This window comes from Neoarius graeffei, chromosome 23, assembly GCF_027579695.1.
Source record: "Neoarius graeffei isolate fNeoGra1 chromosome 23, fNeoGra1.pri, whole genome shotgun sequence".
In the NCBI taxonomy this organism is placed as follows: domain Eukaryota; kingdom Metazoa; phylum Chordata; class Actinopteri; order Siluriformes; family Ariidae; genus Neoarius; species Neoarius graeffei.
The window spans coordinates 37,722,879-37,742,853 of NC_083591.1; the positions used below are offsets into that span (position 1 = coordinate 37,722,879).

The 19,975-nt window shown below is 40.2% G+C and overlaps 1 protein-coding gene across 1 annotated transcript; it reads left to right on the forward strand.

The window, feature by feature from the left end:
- The first annotated feature begins 5,750 nt into the window (after positions 1-5,750).
- Positions 5,751-10,254, forward strand: LOC132871210 (SLAM family member 9-like). The gene is made up of 3 exons (XM_060905320.1): positions 5,751-5,825; positions 9,231-9,524; positions 9,829-10,254. The coding sequence occupies exons 1-3, from the start codon at positions 5,768-5,770 to the stop codon at positions 10,134-10,136; spliced, it is 660 nt and encodes a 219-aa protein (XP_060761303.1). The 5' UTR covers positions 5,751-5,767; the 3' UTR covers positions 10,137-10,254.
- The last annotated feature ends 9,721 nt before the right edge of the window (positions 10,255-19,975 follow it).

Below are 19,975 nucleotides of genomic sequence, written 5' to 3' on the forward strand. Positions count from 1 at the left end.
CTTATGTTGTTCTAGAAGGTACAGTATGTGTATATTTTCTTTTTTCTCTCAACTGTCAAAGACGAGAAACTAACTACATGCAAAATTCACAGAAGCCACATGTCCCAAGCACAACCACATCTTTCTTTCACAACTCAGTGCTGCATGGTGTTGTTTGTCACACATACAGTTGCAGTTTTTCATTCTGTCCTGCACAAAATAAGACTGTTAGACTTATAAACCTCATGTCAAGCTGGATTTTTTTGTTATAACTGCACAGACACAGACGAGATAAAAAATGTCTTTAAACAGTTTCATTCAACTGAGGCTTTTCATTCATTCAGAGGCGTTTGTGAAACATTACATGAAGGGAAAAAAAACTACAATTATGTGTTATGCATGACAGTGAATGTTAAGTGAACCTCTCCCTCACTTTCCACTTTCTGCCGCCCCTCAGGCTGCATGAGAAAGCGGTTCAAAAAGATGCAGCTGACTGACTTCATGGTAGCTGTCGTGTGATGGAGGAAAGCTGTCTAATGGGTGAGAATTGGCCATGACTAAAAGAAGAAGTCAGAGGTGGGGAGAGACAAAACAAAATCAACCAGTTGTGTATAAACTTACTTTATCTGTGTTTCTGGAAAGATTGGAGGAGTAACATTAGCTAGTTTGTTTGTTCGTTTTTCCTCACGGGTTCCTTGTAGAGCAGAAATAAATGTGTCTGTCACATCCAGCTCCACCACTGATCCAGAAGCTACTGCTCTCCAATCCGCTCTGCATCCAGCACAGACTTTATAATGAACTAATTCACCTCAACACGAACCCACCTGTTTCCTGATTTCAGTCATGATACAGAGTAGCTATTGAAGATGCGCATTTTCACTTACTCTTTGCTATGATTTGTTTTCTTAGCAAATTCATTTCTCAGTGTTTTTCAGGTTTATTTTTCTGGCTTTTATTTGACCATGTTCATTTCCTGGTTAATGATTCTGTTTTGCTTTATACTACCTGTCTTATGACCTTTGCCTGCCTGAAGGTGATGACCAATGATTAAATTTGAATGTAAATCTATCCATGTGATGGAATTAGTCACATTGTCCTTTTCCTTCTATGATTTTTTTTTCCTGACAGGCGATTTATATTTGTGTTTGATCTGGCTGTTGATTTCGCTGTAAAAACAGAAAATGAAGTGTCTCCTTGTATTGTCACAGTTAAGGAGTCAAATATCACAAACGCTTTGGCTAAACTGTAAATGTGAGCACCTTTGACGCCATAATGTAAAAATTTAACTTTTTTTCCTTTGGCCTGTTTCTATTATTATTAGGGTCTGCTGCACAATACTGTGGTATTTCACTATATACACTGTATACAGATGGGTGACAAATGAATGAAAAATAATTAAAGAAAAACATAAATTGTCTTTGTAATGTGTTGGGCTATGATGGACCATGGCATAGATTCTACACATCTCTAGAGCTGTACTTAGGGTTTGTTTGAGAGAGCTCTGTCCAAAAACTGTCATAGGTGTTCAGCTGGGTTGAGATCTGGTGAAGGCATTCAGACATTCTGCTAAAGCCTCCTTTGTTGTAGCTCCCAGAAATGTCTCATCTCATTATCTCTAGCCGCTTTATCCTGTTCTACAGGGTCACAGGAGCCTATCCCAGCTGACTACAGGCGAAAGGCGGGGCACACCCTGGACAAGTCGCCAGGTTATCACAGGGCCGACACATAGACACAGACAACCATTCACACTCACATTCACACCTACGCTCAATTTAGAGTCACCAGTTAACCTAACCTGCATGTCTTTGGACTGTGGGGGAAACCGGAGGACCCGGAGGAAACCCACGCGGACACGGGGAGAACATGCAAACTCTGCACAGAAAGGCCCTCGCCGGCCACGGGGCTCAAACCCGGACCTTCTTGTTGTGAGGCGACAGTGCTAACCACTACACCACCGTGCCGCCTCCCAGAAATGTCTCATCTCATCTCATTATCTCTAGCCGCTTTATCCTGTTCTACAGGGTCTCAGGCAAGCTGGAGCTTATCCCAGCTGACTACGGGCGAAAGGCGGGGTACACCCTGGACAAGTCGCCAGGTCATCACAGGGCTGACACATGGACACAGACAACCATTCACACTCACATTCACACCTACGGTCAATTTAGAGTCACCAGTTAACCTAACCTGCATGTCTTTGGAATGTGGGGGAAACCGGAGCACGCAGAGGAAACCCATGCGGACACGGGGAGAACATGCAAACTCCGCACAGAAAGGCCCTCGCCGGCCACGGGGCTCGAACCCGGACCTTCTTGTTGTGAGGCGACAGCCTCCCAGAAATGTAACTTCACTAAAATAGTTTGCAGTCGATTTCTCAACGCAAATAGTGTTGCTGTGTGTTTACATTAGATATAAATACAGTAATAAACAACAAATGAATCTCTATATGAGTGGATGACACAGTGCCATTTATTCTTACTGTACAGTTTTGAAGCTTTTTTCTTTCTTTCTTTTCATAAAAATAGGAGTCACCAGCTTGTGAAAATTGGAGCCAGAGTCTGTGCAGTAGAAACCTTCAAGCGAGAGCACACACAGTAGATGGGTTCACCTCTCACCTGCCCATATCAGTGATGGACACTGTACAGGAACACGCATGCTGTGAGACATCACATGAAGTGCAACTTAAGATGGTCCATTGACTAATTCAGAGGAGAAAGTACAGAGTTATTAATTAATATAATATATTGAAGTGGAGTTGTACAATTTGCACAGATATGATTTTACTGTTGCCAGGTAAAGATTTGCGCTTTGAGTCATGACTGACTGAGTTACCATTTATTAGCTAGCCGAGATTATCCATTATTTTAATCAAAGTCATGAAAGTATCAGTAATTAATTTAAGGTACCTAATGAAAACATACTGGTAAACAGCAGTCAGCATTAATATTGAACACAGCCTAATTTTTTAAACTAAATTGCAGCGCTCCTTGATTTTCATCTTGCAGTAATTGATCCATCTGAATGGAGAAGTGCTTTCTTATGATCTGTTCATTCTTTAGGTGGAGTTCATTTAAAAAGACTGACTGACTGACTGACTGACTGACTGACTGGTTAACGTTATGAAGTCTTCACGGGTGTTTTCTAAGGTCATACAGTCAATCTATCCATTCACTATATATTATCTGTCAGGGTCACAGGGAAGCAGCAGCCAATCCCAGCTGACTTTGGGTGAGAGGCGGGGTACACCCTGGGCAGGTCGTCAATCTATTGCAGGGCAAACACAGAAACGAACAACCATTCACTCTCACATTCACACCTAGCAGTGTTTCCCACACATTGACGAGACTATGGTGCCCCGCCATAGTCTAATTTGGGCCGCCATAGTCTCAGTCCGCGCCCGCACGCACACATGCACAGTGACACTGACGCACCCGGCCTGACATTGCGTACATTGCCTATCTGAGACAGCGTGAGGAGACAACTCTGATAAGCTACATCCTGTCTGCATCTACATGTTAAGGTAAGTTTATACAACTTTATGTAGCCTTTGACACGATTGAGAAGGTGACATTTAGGCTACGCTATTGTGCTTTATAGGCGTATGGAGAGCGCATTGATGGATGATGTTAAGTGTATTGTTTCAGTAAAATTACTTTGTCCATTTCGTACTGGCAAACGTACCTTTTCTGTAAGGCAACAGTAGGCTATTTTGAGGCAATATTAGTTAGCCCTACGTAATTATCTAATTCGTCAAATTAACTTTATCATCCTACCAGGATCAGGTTGTTTCCAAATTCACCGGCAAAGTGCTTCCCGCTTGACATTGTATGTGCGCAGTCTATCCAAGTGATGGAGACGTGAAGTGACAGCAGTGATAAACTAATCTAGGTCTGCATGTACATGTTAAAAGGGAAAAGTAGTCTATTCTAACAGAGAGCGAACTTCGATGCCACTTTTGAGAATTAGTGCTAGTAGCCTGAATGCGATTTGTTACTGGTGAGACGGAAGACGTTAAATTATTTTTTAGCCTTTTCAAATAGGCTACCTTCTAAAGTTGAAGCTATTAGGCCACATAATTAAGGGAATGTAATGTTAGTTACCTACTTAATTAAATTAACTTCTTGACTCGAATTTGATCGTTTTTGACTGATGTGATGTGAATCTCAATTGATGATCGTTTTTGATTCAACAGTGATGTGAATTTCAATTTACATTTACCCATTGTTTTTATGCTCAAATTCCACCAAAGTTCAATCTCACTTTCACTTCATTAAATATTTCAGAGTGAGCTCTACAATCACATGACTCATTGTAGTAACAAGTTGTTTGCCATTTTAGGTCAAAACAGACCTTCGTAACAGACTGCAAGGAGAGCACCTGGCCGCCTGCTTGAGGATTTCCATTAACGGGCCACAACCAGAAGATATAAATTATGAAAGGGCACTCGAACTCTTTTTTTTCTCAACGCCAAGAAAAATCAAATGCACAAGTGCAGGGTGTGGTCTTTGTAAATAGGCCAGGCATTTGTCAGGGTCACTTTTGACATACAGCAGAGCTAGAAGTCCTTGTTTTGTAGGACTTTTTGTAGGAGTTCAGGGTGTGAAGTATTGTAGGATTTTTGGTTTGGTTTGGTTGCTACCTGTAATATGTTCTTCTTGTAGGACTGCCCTCTGTAGCAACATGCTAAAATAAAATACAAGGTGCATGACCAATACCAATGAATTTGTTCTTTGTTAGTCTTAGTTTAGTAGTATTAGTAGGCTAAACAACCCCCGCACACCCCTGCAATTCAAACGGACACGCGCGCCACGCCCCCCCCCCCCCCCCCCCCCCCTCCATGGGCTGCCCCCATAGTCTCCAAAATTTCTGTGGGAAACACTGCCTATGGACAATTTAGTGTTGCCAGTTGACAGAATCCGCATGTCCTTGGACTATCAGATGAAACTGGAGCACCCCAAAGAAACCCATGCAGGCACAAGAAAACATGTAAAATCCTCACAGAATGGCCCCAGTCAGCCGCGAGGTTCAAATCCAGAATCTTCTTGCTGTGACGTGATGGTACTAACACAATCATAAATTATTTTAAAAGATAGCTCATGTTAGCTGCCATGATTTATACAATCCCCTTGAGCAAAACTATCAATCACCTCATCAACCAGGCCATTTTTATTTTTCACAAAATAACGTCTATTAAAAACATTTATCATAAGGAAAAATATTGTGGGTGTCATCCAGGTCAACTGAACTTGTAAAAATTACCTTTCTGAAAATAATTTTGTGGAGATGTACTGTAACATTAAATGGAAGTTTACTACGTTTCCCATTCACGAACACAGAATGGTTGGGTTTAAAAAATTTACTGCATCCAGCCACTACATGGCCTCAGAGACATTTTGGCTTCCCTTCAGTCATTGTAAACATCTGATTATTTAAGTAAGAAACAAACAAAATGGCTTCGCACATGTGAAAAACATGAAACGGTGAAAACACAATTGGGCTTCGACAGCTTATTGCCAGTTTTTTCTCAGGTGCTCCACCACAGAGACCGATCTACTGAAATTGCAGAAAGTGTAACAATAAACCTAATGTACAACAGTAATATGTGTGTGTTGTATTATATTTTAATCAGCTGTGTGCCATGTCTACCACATGTAGTTTTTTACTGTATTTCTTTGAAATGCTGAACTTGTGATCCTAAATGCACTTTAAAAAATGCGACAGTTTTTTTTTTTTTCAGTTCAGTGTGGAAACAAGCATAACTTCCTGAATCTAAAGAGGAGGCAGACCATACATGATGGCGGTGATGATACAGCTCGTCTCCTTTCTCTCCCTCTTTGTCTCCATTACAGGTAAGTAATTCTTTCAATTAAAACGTTCTGACTGAAGAGGCTATAGTGATATACTATACAGTGTCCTTCTGATTACGGAAGGATTAGAGGTTACTTCAGTCCATCGATGATGCAATCAATATTAAATAATTATTGAAAAATATTCCTGTGTTCTGATATTCCTCAGCAAATTCTTTCAGATAGACTGGTAATGTTGGTACACTGTAAAAAATGATTTGTTGTTTTAACTTAAAAAAGTTAGTACCCGGGCTTGCCTTAAAATTTTGAGTTCATTGAAATTCATATAGTAAGTTAAATTGTTCACCTCGTTGTGTTAACTTACTTTATTAATTTCAATGAAGTCGAAATTTTAAGGCAAGCCTGGGTACTAACTTTTTTAAGTTAAAACAACAAATCATTTTTTACAGTGTAAATTTTTAATAAAATTTCTGAGTGGAAACTTTATAAGTTTCAGTGACACTTTATTTGTATAGTCCCCTTGAAAAACTCAATAGTCAACAAAGTACAGGATCTATAGACTGTCAGATGACTGTCATGAATAAGTCTATTAAAAATTCTCAGCAGTTTATAGTTATTTATACAGTATTTAGGTTTTATGGTTGCTGAAATTGGGATATAATTTCACACAGTATCTTACAATAGGGAGTTATTAAGTCAATGTATAATTTTTCACTGCAACCTGAGTCCTTTTACACCAGCATGGGAAAACTGTAACACCACTCAAAAAGTGTGATTTTGTACATTCGGAAAAACATCAATGTTAATCCATCATACATTCATTAATGTGACCTCTATCCCTGTAGCTATGAGTGCACTCCATACTCATAAAGATTTACAGTGGTGTAGCTTAATTGATTGATGATGCAGAGGTTATGAACATGTTCTCCTGAACTTTATCTTTTTCTTATCATTGTAACCATGGTAAAACTATTACTAAATCAAAGTAGCCACAATAACAATGGTCACTGTAGTTTTGAAAAAAAAAGCATAATATATTTCATATCTCCAGTAATTGTATTTAATCTTTCATTCTTTCTGTCTCAGTGCTACCAGCTTCATTACTCTTAATAGTCTGATACACTTCTGAAGCAGGATGTTACACCATTATAACAGATGCTATATTTGCACTGCAGGCCGCACCCATGCTTTTTCACAGTAATGTATGCACTGAACGAACATTCTTGGTGTCATTACTCTTTTGACATACAATTTAGTGTCCAACCCTGGATTTAGCAAAAGAAATATTCACTCATCTATAATTTCATCAACAGGGTCATTGATGTTAATGCTGAGACACGCCATGTTAACAATAACACAGTGCTACAATGATTTGCCAATGCATGACTCGTTCTGCCTGTTGGATGGATATTTATTTTGGTCACTTTCAATTCCTGTGGTATAAAACAAAATCATAATACAAGTCATCACAACATAACTAAGTAGCTGATCTTTGCTCCTTCCCTACAGTATCTGATGAGATATTTAAACTGGTTAGCAGTTCTGTTCAACTGGATGTACAGACAAAAGATTATGAGTTCATCGACTTCACATGGTCATTCAACAAAAGTAAAAACATTGTGAAATACATTAAAAATTCTCCAAGTATAGCATTCCCTGTTTAAAAAAACAGAGCGGAGGTGAATAGTAATTCCACGATTGGAGGTAATTCCACAAATAAATGACAATGTGTGCATGGTTGTGCATTTCAAATTATTTCTGAGCTATTTTTTAATTAATTGCAAAAATATCCATGCATCTCCTTTTATTTATTTGTGGATCAGACTTTGTGTATTTGTGGATCTTTTTTTTTTATTTTTGAGAAATTCATGTTATTTAAGTGCAAATTACACAAGAAAAATACCACGATAGTCCATTTGCCTTGAATCCTAAGCAGTCTAGTGTTATTATTATCTTCTTCTTCATCCCATAGCCGGTAAGGGCTGTAGGGGCACCACTGATGACATTTTAACGGTCCATTAATGGTGTGTCTTGGGCAGTTATACTTGGTGGAGCCCATCCCTTTCCAAGCTTGATCAATGGATAATTTAGAGTAGCCAGTTAACCTAACTGCATGTCTTTGGACTGTGGGGGAAACCAGAGCACCCAGAGGAAACCCACGCAGGCACAGGGAGAACATGCAAACTCCACACAGAAAGGCCCCCGTCAGTCACTGGGCTGGAACCCAGAACCTTCTTGCTGTGAGGTGACAGTGCTAACCACTGCCCCACTGTGCCACCCCTGTTATTACTATACTATAGCAGTAAATTGGTTGAATTGTCACATTGTGTGTGTCAGTTGTAGCGCCACTCAAAAACTTGTACACCAGGAAAAAAGTCACACATTCATTAGTCTGTGATATAAATTATGACATGAGAAGTGATAATAAATCTTTGGATGTCTATTACACACGTGGAGAAGTGCACATAAAACAATCACGAAATTAAAGGCTGGTTTCATAAAAAAATTGGAAGACAAGAAAGTCTGTTGTATAGCAGCTGCTGTAGTCTGTAAATCTGGTAGCATTTTGATAGAAAATACATGCAGCCATTAATTTCCACACTTAAGATGTACTAAAGATGCACTGTAACCTCCCTGATTAATGGTGAAGACATTATAGATTTTATTTGTTTTAATCTTTTCCTTTTTTTCCCCCGATCATACTAGCCATGATGACCATGATTGCTAAAGCATTAAGGTTTAACGTTAAATCTTGGATTGAAACGACAAAATAATAATAATAATAATAATAATAATAATAATAATAATAATAATAATAAGTCCAAAGACATGCAGGTAAGGTTAACTGGTGACTCTAAATTGACCGTAGGTGTGAATGTGAGTGTGAATGGTTGTCTGTGTCTATGTGTCAGCCCTGTGATGACCTGGCGACTTGTCCAGGGTGTACCCCGCCTTTCGCCCATAGTCAGCTGGGATAGGCTCCAGCTTGCCTGCGACCCTGTAGAACAGGATAAAGCGGCTAGAGTTAATGAGATGAGATGAGATAATAATAATAATAATAATAATAATAATAATAATAATAATAATCCATTTCCTGCACCCCTGCTTTCACACACTCTTACAAAGAGTTGGTGTCTTTACATTTTGGTCAAACTACTTAGTGTACAGTATACAGTTAGGGATACGGCCCTGTAGTTCTACTGAATGCAGCCAAAGGAAATTAAGTTTGTCTATAATTTCACCAGAAGTATCTTTATGTTGTCAATGCTGAGACATGTCATGTTAAAATAATGTACAACTAAATGGAGTTGCCAATGCACAGTTTGTTCTGCCTTGGATTCTGTATTTATTTTGTTTATTTATAAACAAATTGTGACATAAAATACACAACATAATGCAAGTAATTAAAACATAACAAAATTGTTTATTTTTGCTTTTTCCCTACAGTGTCTGATGGGATTTTTAAACTGGTTAACAGTTCTGTTCAACTGGATGCACAGACAAAAGATGATGAGTTTGACGACTTCACGTGGACATTTAACAAAAGTAAAAACATTGTGAAATACTATAAAAATTCTCCAAATAAAGTATACCTAGAGTATAAAAACAGAGTGGAGGTGAATGAGAAAACCCAAAGTCTGACACTGAAGAACTTGCAGAAGACTGATAGTGGACTCTATGAAGCAGCAGCATCTGGTGAACAAAAACAAATTGTGGCCGAGTACCAATTAACTGTGTTGGGTAAGTCTTATTAAAATTGCAGCACTGATACAGTAATCTTGTCAGTCTGAGATAAGAAGCCCTTCTTTTGTTCAATTCTGCATCTTGTTCTGTAAAATCTGATGATTTAATGAAGCAATATCTCTGTTGTTGTCATGTTTGAGGTCAGTTAGTTTTGTCTTTACTAAGATAAATGCACTGCTGCATGTAGAAACCAGCAATTGTGTGTATTGCCTAGCAGTACAGTACTGTGTGTGTGTGTGTGTGTGTGTGTGTGTGTGTGTGTGTGTGTGTGTGTGTGTGTGTGTGTGTGTGTGTGTTCCAGATCCAGTGGAGAAACCAGTCCTGAATGTCTCTTCCCAGCAAAGCAATGGCATCTGTAATGTGACTCTCAGCTGTGAAGCTCAGAAACTCTCAGTCACCGCTCACTGCTACAGTGACAGATGTGATATGAAGGAAAATGAAAAGGCTGTAGATGGGTTCCATTCCCTCTCACTGTATGTCAGTAACAGCATCATTATTTGTAATCATAGCAACCCAGTCAGCTGGAAAAATGCAACCATAAAGATGGAAGAATTGAAAAAACGTTGCCCTTCTAATGGTGTAAGCATGCACACATACTGCATGGGGTAAATTTAAATGTAAGAAAAATGTCCATTCTTTATTAATTTGCTTTCAATAATCAATATTTGTGGTCTTACTAAATGATTAGAATTGAACATATTTTTCAACTTGTGTTTTTCTTAATTATATTTTCTTCTTTTAAAAAATGTAGTTTTGTGATCTTCACATAAACAAATAAATTAGAGTCAGTGTTGTGCTGCCTGTGAGTTTTTCCTGCAGTTCTGTTTATAATTTGCTGCCCACAGTCTAATGTTCACCTGCAGTTCAGATACAGAGGAACAGATTAATATCCCCTTAGAGTCTGGGGCACCAGTGCAATATTGTGGACCATCAGCGGCACCTCATGTGAATTACTAAATCCTGTCCAAATATCAAACCTGCTCAACTTTTGCATCCCTACTCTCTCTGTTATAGTGGAATATAATTTTCTCATTTTTTATCTTGAAAAAAGTGGCACCAGAAAGAGAAAGAAAAACAAACATTCTGCATTTTGGATTTATACAGTTCTCCATTTTATTTCCATGAGAAAGCGGAACATACAGGTTTCTTGTAACAGCTATTTCACAGCACATCCTTCCAGTGACATGGTCAGCTGCTTCTGTCATGTCTGTGTCTGGTTACACTCAAGACTCCACTTCCCAGAATTCACAGTGGCCTTTAAATATGGCCACCACAGACTCCAACACCCCTTATGCACCACACCGTTCACAGTCCCCTGAGTTCTAATCACACACACACACACACACACACCTGTCCCTGATCACAGCCACAATCAGAATTCGACTATTTAAGGACTCTCAGGTCCCACGTTCATTGTGAAGTAAATGTTCAGTTACCAAGGACAGATCCAGGAAAATAGGAAGGGGGCATCAACCCAGTAAGGCTGGGGGTCTGGGGGCCACCAGAGGCTCCTGGAAGCTCTGCAGTTTTTACATGCCCGGAGATGTTGTAAATGAAATCTCTTACCCGGACCTTCTTGCTGTGAGGCAACAGCGCTAACCGCTACACCACCGTGCCGCCCCAAGACAGTGAATATACCCAGGTAAACTGGGGGAATGTCAGTGGCCACTTAAGACAGAGCTTAATACCGAGATAACTATAAACAAAGACTGCAAGAGTTGCATGTCTATAATATAAAGTCAGTAACTGCAAGTCCGATAAGAAGTCTTAGTTCCCAAGACTCGGGATTTCAAACAGATTTTCTTTAGAGCCATTGCAAAAATCAATGAAAACATCTTTCACAGACCAATCTAGCCGCTGTCGTAAAAATCGAAGTGAGGCTCACACCAAACAGCACGTGTACCATGTACATACACAGGGTATAGTGAGTACAGGGATACCCTACTAATGAATATGAGCAGTAGCCAGACAGCCTACTGCAGAATCTTATCATTTTGCCTTGTGAACATGTGTGTTAACAATACCATAAGCATAAAAGAATGGCACACACCCTGTACATGTAGTCTATAGTGCAGTCCGGGAATACAGTATGTTATTGTGTAGATGCATAAAGTTCTGGCATCTTGGTAAAATCCAGAAGGACTCGCCCAGCTTGCTTTTCACTGCATTCATGTCACGAGTGAAAAAAAAAAACCTAAGCTAGGACTGACTATATAAATTTATAGCGGAGCTTCGGCCCACGCGAGCGGAGCGCCATACTTAAGAAAATATGGAAACCCATTGAGTTGATTTTTCATGGACACACAGGGATCCCAGCCATGTACGTCCGTTTGTCCCCACCCCTCGCGATTCTGATTGGCTGTTTGATTTTGGCTGGAACTAGAAGAGCGAGCACGCCTACATAACTTATTTTTGTCTAAAGATAATTTCATATTTATTGGGTTTTTCCACTGAGAACAACTCAAACAGCGCAACAAAATAATAATCATTTTTACAAACTTTAATACAAACTTTAAAAAGATGTCAGAACAAGTTAACCAAGGAGAGAAAGATGAAGTAAAAACCGGGAAGAGAAAGAGAGTTTTGACAGAGGAAGAAAAGGAAAGAAGAAGTGAAAGAGCTAGAGAAAGGCGAAGAAATCTTTCACAAGAAAAGCGACAAGCTGAAAGAGAAAGAAAACGTGTAAAAAATGAATGAATAGAAATGATGAGTTGTAGGAATTTAATTCTAAATAGTGATGTTGATTTTGAAATCACTGCGAAATCCTTCGGGATCTGACAAGTTGACCTGAATCCACTCAGTGTTTTCATGAATCGTGTATCTTTTGTTTTCAAAACATTTTGCTATAAATCCCTAACGCACACTGTAGTTTATAGTAATACAAAGAATAATATACATGTGAGTTTGGAGAAATTTATCTTCTCATGATAAAATTGAAATTGAAACACATCAAAGTACATCATCTGTTGCATGTTTGTTTTCATTTGAATGGAAACTCCGCTATTAGGTAGGACCGAATTTTATATTACCATAAACTCTTCAGCTCAATCCCACATAATTTATTTTGTGTTTTTTTAACTTCTAATCTCATCTCATCTCATTATCTCTAGCCGCTTTATCCTTCTACAGGGTCGCAGGCAAGCTGGAGCCTATCCCAGCTGACTACGGGCGAAAGGCGGGGTACACCCTGGACAAGTCGCCAGGTCATCACAGGGCTGACACATAGACACAGACAACCATTCACACTCACATTCACACCTACGGTCAATTTAGAGTCACCAGTTAACCTAACCTGCATGTCTTTGGACTGTGGGGGAAACCGGAGCACCCGGAGGAAACCCACGCGGACACGGGGAGAACATGCAAACTCCGCACAGAAAGGCCCTCGCCGGCCACGGGGCTCGAACCTGGACCTTCTTGCTGTGAGGCGACAGCGCTAACCACTACACCACCGTGCCGCCCGTTTTTTTAACTTATTAATTAAAAATGGTGGACATATATCGAATTCTGCAATATGTTACACACTGAATGTCGAAAATTTTCATCGAGGTGTCAGATGATTTTATTGTACTGAAACACACAGCAAAAAGACAGTCTACAGGGCTCGACATTAAGGATTGCCCGATTGCCCTGGGCAAGTGAAACATGCATTCGGGCAAGTGGGATATGTACCCAACATGCCCGACTGAGCAAGTTGGAATGAGTATATATTACGAACTAGCACCACAAAAATTATGCTTTTTGATCTTTTATTTCAGTTCCTAAAAGCGGCCCTCGCTACGTATCCACCATTATGTCTTGGCTGTTTTCTTAGTCTAGGTTTCATGTGCTGCTTTGCAAGTTATTTTATATTCCCCCACTGTACGCATACTGTTTATAGACCCCTTGTGCATGACGTCACGCATCACGTGATAATTACAGCTGCGGTCAGACAGACACCGTCTTTCATGCAAGCAAAGCTTAATCTGTCTTCAATATGGTTTATTTTTGCGCTGTTTTTGCTTGTTCAAACAGAGAAATAGGTAAAAGGCATTGCCGTCTCCCCGCTATCAAGAAAAATGTTAATAAATAGAAGCAAATGCTTCAAGAACAACAGGGAAGTGAGTGGTTAAAGAATACGAGGTGAGGAGCTCAGCCTGAAAACTCCAGAGAAATTCACGGTTGTATTTAAAATGTATTTTACAAAAACAGAAAGTCGGAAGTGAGTCTGGAAGAGTTTGCTTAAGAATCTCATTTTAATTTTTTCTGCTTTCATTCGAGTTAGCTCCTTCATGTAAATGTTGGATTTTCTTACAGGTGAAGCCGCGTCCTTCTTCAACACAGAAAACCCAGATTGATTTCAGACAACTCGGGCATAAAACACTCAACAAGGAGCGACATGCGCGATAAATCCTGAAAGAACAGAACAGATTAAGAGCAGAGAGAGCTGGAGCTTTGTTTCTCTTATCAGAGGAACACAGTCCTGTGCAAAATATATATCTATCAGTCTTTTTTTTAATCATCCACCTCTAGGTTTATTTAAAAAAAAAACATGCTGCGTCATGACGGGCCGGTGTTCTGATAAACTGTCCTACACGTCAATGCGTCCTACAAAGCACCACTGCGCATGCGCAGAGCACAAAACGTCTCATCTCATCTCATTATCACTAGACGCTTTATCCTGTTCTACAGGGTCGCAGGCTATCCCAGCTGACTACGGGCGAAAGGCGGGGTACACCCTGGACAAGTCGCCAGGTCATCACAGGGCTGACACATAGACACAGACAACCATTCACACTCACACCTACGGTCAATTTAGAGTCACCAGTTAACCTAACCTGCATGTCTTTGGACTGTGGGGGAAACCGGAGCACCCGGAGGAAACCCACACGGACACGGGGAGAACATGCAAACTCCACAGAGAAAGGCCCTCGCCGGCCACGGGGCTCGAACCAGGACCTTCTTGCTGTGAGGCGACAGCGCTAACCACTACACCACCGTGCCGCCCCAGCACAAAACGTAATTTCTTGGCATTTGAACAGATGTAGGACCGTTTATCAGAACACTGGCTGCACTGATTCAGTTGCAGGTTGCCAGGTCTGTATAAAACACCCACAACTTACACACTAAACAATTTTAAACTCAAACATTATCCTGTCTGTCATTACGGTACGTGGCGCAGGTTTTTTGTTGTTGTTGTTTTGTTTTGTTTTGAACCTAGAGGTGGAGAATATAACAAAAAAAAACACAATATATAAATATTCTCAAACACAGTACTGTTCAAAAGTCTTGGCACCCTATTGTTTTCTTCATACAAACATTGTTATAGATTTCTATTTTATGATTTCTACATTATGGAGTAATGAACCTACAGTCTGAGAGAGTTCTACTCAAACACACTGAACATCACAACAGCTGCATGCGTGTGAAATGGAAATAAATCAACTAAGGTAGGAAAAACTATTTTGGATAAAATTTTTATTGTCCGTTTCAAGTAAAAAGTAACCAATAACCAAACTTAATCATAAACTTAATCGATAACCAAACTTCAACTCAATATGTGAGCTTCATTTTATGTTGCAATTCACAACTATTCTCTGGCTTTCCTAAAAAAAAAAAAAGAAAAAAGTAGTACTGGCAAAATAGTGGGCAGATGATAATACTGGGGGGCAAGTGGGGGTAAAAGTTAATGTCGAGCCCTGGTCTAGCATTAGTATTATCTCCCATTGCTGCTACTCTGACTGTCTTCACGACGACTGGGCTGACTTCCCTCAACAATAAACAAAGATTACAGCTGAAAATAACTAAATAAACAATGTCAATACACCTGTCCATGTGAATACAAACGAAAGGAATGAATCATCAGACAGAATTCAGTGTGCAGCCAGTTCACTAACTTAAACACTGCTTGCTGCTAAGCTGGGATAGGCTCCAGCTTGCCTGCGACCCTGTAGAACATGATAAAGCGGCTACAGATAATGGATGGATGCTAATATGGACTGAAACCGGCATTTTGTTTTATACATCAGCTTACATAAGAACAATACCATTATATTGTCATGTCAGAAACATTACCATAAGAACACACAACTAGCGGCCTCAACATGCGAACAGGAATGGCTAAAGCACATTTTAGTTAGCTGCCTTTTCCTTAAACCGTTCATCACTTCCCTCGAACATAAAATGTAATGACACAACTGTGAGTAAACTTAACCTGAAGATATACAGTGGTGCTTAAAAGTTTGTGAACCCTTTAGAATTTTCTATATTTCTGCATAAATATGACCTAAAACATCATCAGATTTTCACACAAGTCCTAAAAGTAGATAAAGAGAACCCAGTTAAACAAATTAGGCAAAAATATTATACTTGGTCATTTATGTATTGAGGAAAATGATCCAATATTACATATATGTGAGTGGCAAAAGTATGTGAACCTTTGCTTTCAGTATCTGGTGTGACCCCCTTGTGCAGCAATAACTGCAACTAAACGTTTGCGGTAACTGTTGATCAGTCCTGCACACTGGCTTGGAGGAATTTTAGCCCATTCCTCCGTACAGAACAGCTTCAACTCTGGGATGTTGGTGGGTTTCCTCACATGAACTGCTCGCTTCAGGTCCTTCCACGACATTTCAATTGGATTAAGGTCAGGACTTTGACTTGGCCATTCCAAAACATTAACTTTATTCTTCTTTAACCATTCTTTGGTAGAATGACTTGTGTGCTTTGGGTCGTTGTCTTGAGATTCAGATTCACCTTCTCTTGAGATTCAGTTCATGGACAGATGTCCTGACATTTTCCTTTAGAATTCGCTGGTATAATTCAGAATTCATTGTTCCATCAATGATGGCAAGCCGTCCTGGCCCAGATGCAGCAAAACAGGCCCAAACCACGATACTACCACCACCATGTTTCATAGATGGGATAAGGTTCTTATACTGGAATGCAGTGTTCTCCTTTCTCCAAACATAACTCTTCTTATTTAAACCAAAAAGTTCTATTTTGGTCTCATCCATCCACAAAGTGTTTTTCCAATAGCCTTCCAATAGTCCACGTGATCTTTAGCAAACTGCAGACGAGCAGCAATGTTCTTTTTGGAGAGCAGTGGCTTTCTCCTTGCAACCCTGCCATGCACACCATTGTTGTTCAGTGTTCTCCTGATGGTGGACTCATGAACATTAACATTAGCCAATGTGAGTGAGGCCTTCAGTCGCTTAGACATTACCCTGGGGTCCTTTGTGACCTTGCTGGCTATTACACACCTTGCTCTTGGAGTGATCTTTGTTGGTCAACCACTCCTGGGGAGGGTCACAATGGTCTTGAATTTCCTCCATTTGTACACAGTCTGTCTGACTGTGGATTGGTGGAGTCCAAACTCTTTAGAGATGGTTTTGTAACCTTTTCCAGCCTGATGAGCATCAACAACGCTTTTTCTGAGGTCCTCAGAAATCTCCTTTGTTCATGCCATGATACACTTCCACAAACATGTGTTGTGAAGATCAGACTTTGATAGATCTCTGTTCTTTCAATAAAACAGGGTGCCCACTCACACCTGATTGTCATCCCATTGATTGAAAACACCTGACTCTAATTTCACCTTCAAATTAACTGCTAATCCTAGAGTTTCACATACTTTTGCCACTCACAGATATGTAATATTGGATCATTTTCCTCAATAAATAAATGACCAAGTATAATATTTTTGTCTTATTTGTTTAACTGGGTTCTCTTTATCTGCTTTTAAGACTTGTGTGAAAATCTGATCATGTTTTAGGTCATATTTTTGCAGAAATATAGAAAATTCTAAAGGGTTCACAAACTTTCAAGCACCACTGTATGTGGCGCTTGTGCACTTATCTCACCTGAAACGCACAGCAAAAAGACAGTCTAGCATTAGTATTATCTCCCGTTGCCACTGCTCTGACTGTCTTCACTCCGACTGGGCTGACTTCCCTCAACAATAGGATTACAGCGCCAGTCACTAACACAACACAGCCGCTACCACCTTCTTCTGCAGAAGGGGAATATTGCTCAACAAATGCTAATAGAGAAATCAGGTGAGTTTTCTTCTGCTTAAAAGTAACACAAGCATTTTAAATAATAATCACCAGAAAAATAATGATTGGGGGGACCAAGGTGATGACACAAGTTAATACAATATGAGTTCTGTATATAATCTTAGCCCCTAAAATGTCCAGGATGCCACAAATACAGTCAAGTCACAATTCCAAGTAGCCATGTACAAAATTTTTTTTGTTTTGTTTTTTTGATGGGTGCCAGGTTACGGTTGGTCTGACTTTATCAAGCCTTTGAGCTCCAGCACTGTTCTTCTCGTTTTGACTTTGTTTGTATTGTTGGATTTTGCTCTTTTGCCTCTGCCTTTGATTTCCTGTTTGTTCCTCGCCTGACCATTGCCTGTTTTTGACTCTACATTTTGCTGAATGATTTGGATTTGTCTGCCAGTTTGTCTTATTTAACTCCTTTCTGCTTTTACTTCTGTCTCTCGCCTGAATACCTGACAACTTCAACAGCTCATTCATAAACTGGACCAGCTGGGACTCAACACCTCCCTGTACAACAGGCTGCTGGACTTCCTGACGGGGAGACCACACCATCACATTGAACACGGGGGCCCCCCAAGGATGTGTGCTGAGCCCCCTCCACTTCACTCAGCTGACCTACGACTGCACACCAACATCCAGCTCCAACCTCTTCATTAAGTTTGCGGATGACACGACTGTGGTGGGTCTCATCAACAATGGTGATGAGACAATCTACAGGAGTGAGGTGAGCCGCTTGGCCATGTGGTGCAAGGACAACAATCTCCACCTGAAAGTGGAGAAGATGAAGGAGATTGCTGTGGACTTCAGGAGAGCGCACACCCAGCATGCTCCACTAACTATCAATGGTGCTGCAGTGGAGAGGGTGAGCAGCACCAAGTTTCTGGGTGTGCACATCTCTGAAGACCTGTCCTGGAGCAACAACACCGCATCACTGGTCAAAAAAGCCCAACAGCGTCTGTACTTCCTCCGCAAACTGAGGAGAGCAGAGCCCGGCCCCCATCATGCACACATTCTACAGAGGCACCATCGAGAACATCCTGACCAGCTGCATCACCATGTGGTACGGCGCCTGCACCATGTCCTGCTGCAAGACTCTGCAGCGCATCGTGAGAGCAGCTGAGAGGATCATTGGTGTCTCTCTCCCTTCTCTTATGGAAATCTATAACTCCCGCCTCACCCGCAAAGCCATCAGGATTGCAGGTGACCCCACCCACCCATCTCACAGCCTCTTCAGCCTGCTGCCATCAGGGAGGAGACTGCAGAGTCTCCGGGCCAAAACCAGCAGGCTCAAGGACAGTTTCTTTCACCAGGCGGTCAGGAGGCTCAACTCCCTCCCTGTTCTGCCCCTCCTCCCCCCTCTGCCCCCTGCCACAGATTCTGCCTGCACACCTCCCTTCCCCCCCTTCAGCATCTGACATCATGTCACCCTCACAGTCCCCCCCCCAACACACACACACACACACACACACTCTCAACATTCATTCGCACACTGAACTCAGGGACTGCACATTTCACTTTACCTCGCTCATTTGCACTATTCTGCACTACCTCACCTTAACAGCTATTAGTTTATTGTTTAGACTGGTTATTTCATGTTTACCTGCTATACCTCAAGTGCCCTTGACTGTTTATTTTATGTCCTGTTGCTCCAATTTTATACACACACACACACACACACACACACACACACACACATATATATATATATATATATATATATATATATATATATATATATATATATATATGTGTGTGTGTGTGTGTGTGTGTGTGTGTGTGTGTTGTGTGTGTATATATATATATATGAGTGTTTAGTCTATGTCTATTTCTTATCTAGAGTGTTTATACTGTTTATATTGTTTATTTCAATTATTCTATTTTTTATTTATTGCATTGCCTGTTTGCACCATGGGTCAGAGAGGACTGAAATTTCATCTGTGCTGTATGTCGAGCATGTATAGCATATTTGACAATAAAGTTGACTTGACTTGACTTGACTTGACAAAGGAAATGGATAGACATACTGTATGTACTACATACTTCCAGATATGAAAGGCAAAAGAAATGAAACTGTTTTTTATGAATGAGTACAAAAGTAATAAGTACAAAAAATAAGCAATAAGTACAAAAGTAGTGCTTTCTAATCTTGACAGTATAAAACTGTAAAAATTCAGAATGAACAGATTAAGCAAAAATCACAACAGAAAACCACCACTAAATGGTCATTTATTTATGGCAACAGTAGGATATGACATGGTTTTAAAATAATAATAAAAATAAACAGTCTCAATCTGTAAAATTACAATACACCAAGTAAAAAAAAAATCTCTGCATACTAAGGAGTCAGCCTAAGTTACATTACTCCTTAAAATGTTTCATGAAAACACAAGTTAATGCACATAAAAT

Bases quoted from the DNA above. Each gene is read 5' to 3' on its own strand.
- LOC132871210 (XM_060905320.1), top strand. From the start codon at position 5,768: ATGATGGCGGTGATGATACAGCTCGTCTCCTTTCTCTCCCTCTTTGTC. The intron at 5,826-9,230 runs GTAAGTAATTCT...TTTTCCCTACAG, and splicing joins CCTCTTTGTCTCCATTACAG to TGTCTGATGGGATTTTTAAA. The intron at 9,525-9,828 runs GTAAGTCTTATT...TGTGTGTTCCAG, and splicing joins GTACCAATTAACTGTGTTGG to ATCCAGTGGAGAAACCAGTC.